The 7562-nt window shown below is 57.0% G+C and overlaps 2 protein-coding genes across 8 annotated transcripts in view; one reads left to right on the forward strand and one right to left on the reverse strand.

Annotated features, from left to right (window-relative positions):
* SLC38A12 (solute carrier family 38 member 12) overlaps positions 1 to 357 on the reverse strand; it is a 53538-nt gene extending 53181 nt beyond the window's left edge. For both annotated transcript variants that reach the window (XM_081804547.1, XM_081804545.1), the window contains exon 1: positions 211 to 357. The gene's annotated coding sequence lies outside the window, so the exon portion shown is untranslated. The remainder of the gene's footprint in view (positions 1 to 210) is intronic.
* Positions 358 to 447: 90 nt separating this feature from the next.
* NAT9 (N-acetyltransferase 9) lies at positions 448 to 5171 on the forward strand. 6 transcript variants are annotated; one of them, XM_006728087.3, is made up of 7 exons: positions 448 to 520; positions 1157 to 1242; positions 2759 to 2868; positions 3406 to 3549; positions 4176 to 4235; positions 4436 to 4530; positions 4641 to 5171. In XM_006728087.3, the coding sequence occupies exons 2-7, from the start codon at positions 1166 to 1168 to the stop codon at positions 4773 to 4775; spliced, it is 621 nt and encodes a 206-aa protein (XP_006728150.1). In that variant the 5' UTR covers positions 448 to 520; positions 1157 to 1165; the 3' UTR covers positions 4776 to 5171. The 6 variants fall into 6 exon arrangements, with proteins under 6 accessions (XP_006728150.1, XP_030893482.1, XP_030893453.1 ...); XM_031037593.2 differs by lacking the exon at positions 448 to 520 and adding an exon at positions 562 to 700; XM_081804549.1 differs by lacking the exon at positions 448 to 520 and adding an exon at positions 562 to 700 and having other exon boundaries at positions 4451 to 4530.
* Positions 5172 to 7562: the final 2391 nt, after the last annotated feature.

Raw genomic sequence — 7562 nt, forward strand, 5'->3', positions numbered from 1 at the left:
TTGCTCCCAAACTTCTCCTTTCTAACGGGGACTCCATTTCCCACCCCCCCAACCTGTTTTCTGCCCTGCCTTTGGGCTCCTCAGCCTCAAGCCTCCCCCTCTTCTCAAGGGCCCCGCTCGGAGCCTTTCCCCGACTTCCTCCTCCCTCCTGGAGCAGCCCCGAGCCTGGCGCCGCCCAAGCCCATCCCACCCTCCCGTCCAGCCAGACACCTGCACCCCGGCTCGCTCCGGGCCGCCGCGGCCGCCGCCTCCTGCCCCTTTGCCTCCGCCGCCGCCGCCGCCGGCGCCAGCTGTCCCGCACCAGCGCCCACGGCGCGCATGCGCCCGCGCCCGGAGTCCACCTTGCCCGTGCGCGCCCTGGGCGGGGCGCAGCGCGCTGATTGGGCGCCTCGCGGAGGCGGGACCGGGATTGGGCCGGGGCGGCTGCCGTCTGCGTGGCGGAAACGGGGGAGGGGCACTCCCGGGCGCGTGCGGGAAGGGGGGCAGCGGGCCGGAGGGGAAGCGGGGAGGGTCGGAAGAGGTGGGTCGCCCTCTCTGCTGGGGACGCTTTCTTCGGCGGGCAGTGGGTGTGAGCTGAGCCGCTCCGGGACCGCGGTGGTTGGGGTGATCGAGGAGAGTGGCCTACGGGTCCACACAAAGGGGAGGGGACTGAGAACTTAAGCCCGCCTCACCCCGGAGCGGCCTGGCTAGACCTGGCTTGGTGGGTCGGGAGGAGAGAGGGCCCGAGTCCGGTGGCTGGGGTGGTCGCTGGGGAGAGAAGCTGGAAATAGCTTTAAAGCGGGGCTGAAGATTGATCCTGGGGCGGAGTCTCGGGACGGGGGCACGTGATGGGAGCTTTGGGGTTAAGTCTTGGTGCTTGGGTTTGAGGCCTCGTAGTTAAGCGAGGTGGGATGGAAGGGACACGCAGAAATGGCGAGCTCAGGCCTAGTCCCTTGAGATGCGACGCAAGGATTTTGTAATTATCTTTAACCGGCCCTCTTCGCCTTCTCGCAAGGGGTCTAGAGTCCGTGTTCTCTGAAATGTTTGGAAAGAAAGAAGGACCAAGGCTCTTCTGACAACTTAGCTCTGGGAGGCATTTAGGTAACTGAAGGCCCAGGGCTCCCACCCTAAGTGGGAGGAAACACAGGGTCCTGGTGTTTGCCCTCCCCTCCTGCAGGCTGCTACCATGAGGTCAAATGAGAACACCTTGCTGCTGGGGAAGAAGGTGGTGCTGGTACCCTACACTGCAGAGCACGTGCCTAGGTAACAGTCCTGCTAATATGGGGTGCAAACCAGCTTTCCAAGATGCAGCTAGGAGGGTCAGCCTTCCTTAGCCCAAATCTCAGAGGCTGTTTCCTCTAAGAAGGAGAAACATTGCTGTGAGAAGTCATTACAGAAAGAAGTGAGCACTGAAGCAGAGGATGAAGACTTCCCTGGAGGAAGTCACCCCTCCCTTAGCTTTTCCCTTTCATCCTCTCAGCTTCCTTTTTTGGACTTTCAGCAAGCAATTATTTTATGTAAACTAAATGGGTGTAAGAAAAGAAACTGCGTAATTGTAAATTAGTGACATTCCTCTGTTGCCAGTGAATATGCTTAGTTTTTTTTTTATTTTTAAGATTTGTTTATTTTAGAGAGAGTGGGAGTGAGGGGGGGAGGGGCAGAGGGAGAGAGAGAATCCTGGAGTAGGCTCCCCGCTGAGCATGGAGCCCAGACATGGGGCTCCATCCCAGGACCCTGAGATTATGACCTGAGCTGAAACCCATAGCCAGCTGCTCAACCAACTGAGCCACCCAGATGCTCCAAATATGCTCAGTTCTTGAAGACATGATGGTAGCTTGTCATCAAACTGAGCTGATGGGTTGTTTTGATGTCTACTGTTTTGAAAGGCCAGAACTGAGTCTCAGGGTGGGACTCTTGCTGGGGCAGTTGGCATATGTCTTGTAGGCTGGGATGGTGGTGATGTAGGGGTGTATTCTCTACTTGTAGTTTTTCTTTTCTTTTTTAAAGATTTGATTTATTTGAGAGAGCAAGCGCATGCACACGGGGGGGGCGGGTATAGAGGGTAGGGGAGGAGTAGGCTCTCTGCTGAGCAGGGAGCACCCTCAGGGCTCTACTGGGCTCGATCCCAGGACCCCAGGATCATGACCTGAGTTGAAGGCAGACCCTTAACTGAGCCACCCAGGCGCCCCTGTAGTTTTTCTTTTTGGGGGTTCCTGTCTGGCCTTTGTGGAGATACGTCCAGCCATCCTTACTGATGTCAGCTTGCCATATACTTCTGCTCAGGAATTTGAGGAATGTTTGACTTCAGACTACTCCTCCGCTCTGACCCCTGGGACAGGATGGGAAGCTGGGTAGACAGAACTGATCCCTCCTGCTGGTCTTTTGGAAGACCAGCCTGCTTCTAGGTCTTGTGCTTGTGGCCCTCCGCCTAAGGAGCTATTATAACCCTTTCCTTGGATTTTTGTTTTGTTTTGTTTTGTTAAAGAGAGGAGAGAGAGAGCAAACCCAAGTGTGAGCAGTGGGAGGGGCAGAGGGAGAGAGAGAGAGAATCCCAAGCAGGCTCCATGCCCAGCTCGGGGCTGGTGCAGGGCTCCATCTCACAACCTGGACATCGTGACCTGAGCCGAAATCGAGAGTCGGACGCTTAACTGACTGACCCCCCCCGGGCGTCCCTCCTTGGATCTTTTATGAGCCCTGTGTTAGCCCTGTGGGGTTCTCCTTCCTACCACCCACTTCTCAGACCTGTACTTCTGAATCAGGCCCTCCCCTGTCCCTGCAGGTACCACGAGTGGATGAAATCCGAGGAGCTGCAGCGTTTGACCGCCTCCGAGCCACTGACGCTGGAGCAGGAGTATTCAATGCAGCGGAGCTGGCGGGAGGACGCGGCCAGTGAGGATCGCCGGCCCCGGGCTGGGCTGGCAGCGGGAGGGCTGGCTCCAGAGGCCGTCTCCAGGTTCCCTCCGTTTCTCATTCCAGCTGTAGCCCTCCTGGGTCCCAGTAACCTTATGAAAACCCCTTCATGGAAAGTCTGGAAGGTGCCTGAAACCGTCATACCCTGATGCCCACGGAAGCCAGTCCCTGTGACTGAGGCTTTTGTCTTTTTCCCCACTCAGTGCATCAGGCTTGGAAGGATTTAGCGGAAGGAAAGCATGTGGGGCTCTGGTTGTAAGTCGAGGCCCTGCCCCTCACATCTCTTGCTCAAACGCACCTGTGGTTCCTGCTCTCTGAGAATATAGCTGCTGTTTGGACTCCCGTCTTTTCCTGCGTGAGGCAAATTTAGGGCTTTGGCATCAGCTAAAGGAAGCTCTGGGCCCGTTTTCCTCCTGGCACACAGTGCTCTACAGTTCTCTGGTTTGGGTAGGAAGACTGTCGTCCCTTCCCTTCCTCGGGGAGGGTAGGTGATAACCCTGTCGCCTCTTTCCTTAGAGTGTACGTTCATTGTGCTGGATGCAGAGAAGTGGCAGGCCCAGCTGAGCACCACTGAAGAGAGCTGCATGGCGGGAGATGTAAACCTCTTTCTCACAGATCTAGGGGACCCTTCCTTGGGGGAGATTGAGGTCATGATTGCAGGTTGGTTCTACCTGGCCCTGCCTTCCCTCCCTTCTGGCCCTTGGAGCCGCTGAACCTTGAGCCAGCTGAGGCTGCGTAAGGCACTCAGCTCGGTGGGAGGTTCCGCACTGGGGAGCCCGGCACCGAGCTGGGGCACGCTGCCGCCTGGCACTCCAGTGGCCTGCTGGTTCACCCGTGGTCGTTTGCTTTATTCCTGTCTTCTGCTTAGGGGTGAATTTAACCTTCGGTTTTGGGGGGTCTTCAAACTTCATTCTGCCTCATCCCCGCTGGGGGCCTGAGTGCTGGGGACCCTCCCAAAATACATGACCTTCCTTGGAGCATCTTCCCGTGCTGCGGGGGGAGCCCCTCTAGTTTGTGTCCTCCTTGGTCCCCAGCTTTCCCCTAAGACTGTCCTGATGAGGCAGGACACTGAGGTTAAAGGGTCGGCTCTGGGGTCGGGTTGCTGCGTGCCTCTAAGCTGGGAGCCCTTGTGCGAGTCGTTTCAACTCTATTTCCCTATCTGCACAACGGCAATAATAGTACCAGCCGTGCCGAGTTGAGGATGAAATGAGGTTTTGGCTGCCTCACAGCCGTGCCTACGGCGGAGCCTGGCACACGGCGCCAGTGATTGCCATTGTTTCTCCTAGAGCCCAGCTGCAGGGGCAAAGGCTTTGGCACCGAGGCTGTTCTCATGATGATGTCATATGGTAAGGAAGCCTGAGAGACAGTGGAGAAGTGGCCAGGCCCCAGGTGAGGGCGGGGGCATGTTGGGAGCAGGCCTTCTTCAGGGTGGGGGGTGGGGGCCAGGTGACAGGTGCCTCCACTGCAAAGTGGGAGAGGAAGTGCAGGGGCTGTGAGGGGTTGCTTCATCCTGTGGCTCGTCCCTCTCTCCGATCTTCTCTGGGAGGAGTGACCAAACTAGGTCTGACCAAGTTTGAGGCTAAAATTGGGCAAGGAAATGAACCGAGTATCCGGATGTTCCGGAAGCTTCACTTTGAGCAGGTAAGGATGTCGCTGGTGGGAGGGCGAGGCCCGGGGCGGGCGGTGGGGCCCAGTGGTGCTAGAGCTTGTGGCTGTAACTTAGCTGCCCCTGGTGTCCCTGGCTCACATAGGTGGCCGTGAGCAGCGTCTTCCAAGAGGTGACGTTCAGGCTGACAGTGAACGAGCATGAGCGGCAGTGGCTTCTGGAGCAGACCAGCCATGTGGAAGAGAAGTGCTATAGAGATGGGTCGTTGGAGTCCCACTGACAGCTGGCCTTGTTGGCAGCCACCCTGTGTGAATGGGGGTTTGGGACCATGCAGTCCAAAAGCCCAGAGCCCTGTAACAGAAGGTGAACTGTCAGGGCCTTTGGGGCATAGTGCCCCTGGCCCCTCTGTAGCCTGGGAATCTCCTTGTGGGGCCCTTCAGACTCTGGGCCGGACTTGCCTTGGCCTCCCTCAGGCTGGCCATGTGATGAGTGACTTCAGGGCTAGCCCATCCTCCTGGCCAGCCCTGGACTCCCGGAACCTGGAGTGGACAGCGTGAACCCCCAGGAGGCAGGGTGGAGGTGGGAGCAGAGGCGAATGGGGGCCTGGTGAATGGAAGGCCAGAGGTGCCACCCTGGGGTGGAGGCCCTGGCTAGGAGTAAAGCCTACTGCACAGCACCTTTCTTGGCTTTTCCTTGGGCCTATGTGCAGGTGAGCCACCAGAAGGCCCAGCTTGCAGCATCCAGTCCAGCGTGGTAGGATCGGGGCAGGAGGAGCTCAGTCTGCTTTTGTCCTGTAGAAGCAGGCTGAGTGTGACAAGAAGTTTGGAAGTGAATGAGCTAGGCCCTGAACAACAGGTGGCTTGGAAACTAAGTGGGCGAGTATCCTTGTCCTTGCTGCTTCCTCCTCTTTGGATCCAAGAGTGTTTTGGATGCAGCTCCTTGTGGAGCACCCCTCTATTGGTGAGGCCTGGAGCCGCTGCTTAGTTGTAAGGGCTGCAGGAAGAAGCGGAAGCCACTCAGCAGTACCTTCCTGAAGGGGACCTGTGACCTCCCAACTCTCTCTGCCTCGCTTCTCAGCCTCTGGGAGCCGCTGTGCCTGACAGCCACAAGGGGGCGCCGGAAGCACAGGTTTGGGAAGGCGGGGCTGCCGGGCAACAGGACACAGGACACCCCATGATTCCCAACTGTCCCATCGTAATCTTCGCGGCCATTGAGAGGCCAGATATATTTCAAAATGTGGTCATGGAAGAGACCCTCGAGGGTACTTGGTATTCTCAAAGGGGGGAAACCTTCAGGTGAGTTGCAGTGCTTTGCTCAAGGTAGCGGAGCCGGAACTATTGCTGGGGTCCTCAGTTCCCCCCCACCCCATCTGGTGTATTCCAACATTTCTACGCAGGAGAAAAACTAGATCTGACTTTGCTTGCTGAGTACAAAGGGATTTGTTGTGTGTCTGGCCCCTCAGTGATAGGAGTTCTGTCAGCTTTGTCAGAGGCCCCCCCCCCCGGCTTCCCCACCCAACAGGTGAGGTTGGGGGGGGTCCCTCTGCTGCCCCGTGGAGCAGTCTTTAGGCTTGGCTTACCTGTGAGGGGCTTCCACTAGGGGTCACAAGCTAGAGGCAAGGTTGGGAGGGGGTGGGGCAGGCCCGAGGCCAGGGTGCGATGAAAGGGTTTTGAATGGTTTCTCTTAAGGATGGTGGGAATCTAAGCTCTAACAGGAGGGCAAGATGACCAGATAGTGACCCAGCCTTCTCTGAACCCTAGGGGCTCCCTGGGTCCTCTTTGATAAGTGGTGTCCTTGAGCATCAGTTTCCCTTACCTCCAAGCACCTCTGGGCCTGGCAGCCTCAGCCCTTGCTGGCCACCCTGGCTGACTTCCAGGATGTGGCCTCAGGTGCCAGGGGTGGAAGAGACCTGGATCTCTTGAGGAGGAGCAGGTTATTTTGCCCTTGGAAAGTCCCCTCCACCCCACCTGCCAGAGAGCATGTCCTGGACCATGTCCATGACCCTCCAGTCATGTCCACAGCCAGATAAGATGGGGAATCTGGTGTGAGCTCTGGCCACTCCTGGGGATCCCGCACCCCACTGGCTGTGAGTGGGAGAGATTAAAGCCACGTCTTTGCATTCCAAATGCAGCTCTGTCGGGATTCACAATTTCAGTGCTCTGAATTAGAAACTGCATGAAGTCCTCTGAGCATGTGGATCTTCCTTCCACTTCCTACAATAAAGATTTCTCGGGGGCAGCCTTGCATGCATCCAGGAGCTGGGCAGGTCCTATTCTCATGGGACTTGTGCAAAGCCCAGGCAGCTGCGGGGCCCAAGGCCCTGTGAACACGGCTGCCCACGTTCTACTCCCCCCCGCCTGGAGTCCAAGAAGCTTGGACTGTCCTCCCCTCCAGCTGTACCCCACCCTCTCAGCCAGAGGCTACCCTGGGAACACCCAGAGCTCTAAAAGAAGACACAGAGGCTGAGGGAGTTTGGAAGCCAGTTGAATTTCTGATGGAGTTTCCTTACAATAGGGTGGCTGGGCAGGGGTTAGACCCTCTGATGCTGCCTGGGGCTCCAGGGTAGGAGCAGAAACAAAGTTTAAGGCTGAGGTTGCCGCTATGTCCTGGATGCAACAACCTGGGAAATCATGTTAATCAAGGAAATAAAAAATCCCTCTAAACTCTGATACTGCACTCAAAAAAAAAAAATGAACAAAAATAAGATGCCCAAGCCACAGCTCAAGGATGATGGACCCATGTCCATTCCACAATGCTGTTGCTGTCATATGAAGTCCTTGATCAACCCTGGACTCCGTCATCACTTGGGGTCACGAGGGAACAGGACCTCTCACCGGGTCTTGCTTGGTGTGGGTTCCAGTGATGTCCCTGGGGAGTGGCAAGGGGCTGAAGCACTCAGTGAGGAGGATCAGGAAAGAGTCTGCTTTCTGATTGGGGCAGGATGGAAACACATTCACCTTCCCGGAGGTAAGGGAAGAGCATAGTTCTAAAAAAATCAGATTCACCCGATGTGGGGGAGGGGGGATGCTGGTGCTGATTTGTGTGCCGATTGGGGGTGGGGGGGGGG

The sequence above is a fragment of the Leptonychotes weddellii genome, chromosome 15, assembly GCF_054177405.1.
Source record: "Leptonychotes weddellii isolate Sample4059 chromosome 15, ASM5417740v2, whole genome shotgun sequence".
Taxonomy (NCBI): Eukaryota; Metazoa; Chordata; class Mammalia; order Carnivora; family Phocidae; genus Leptonychotes; species Leptonychotes weddellii.

Coding starts and splice junctions, on each gene's coding strand:
- NAT9 (XM_006728087.3), top strand. CDS start 1,166: ATGAGGTCAAATGAGAACACCTTGCTGCTGGGGAAGAAGGTGGTGCTG. Junction 1,243..2,758: donor ACTGCAGAGCACGTGCCTAG/GTAACAGTCCTG, acceptor CTGTCCCTGCAG/GTACCACGAGTGGATGAAAT. Junction 4,531..4,640: donor GGAAGCTTCACTTTGAGCAG/GTAAGGATGTCG, acceptor TGGCTCACATAG/GTGGCCGTGAGCAGCGTCTT.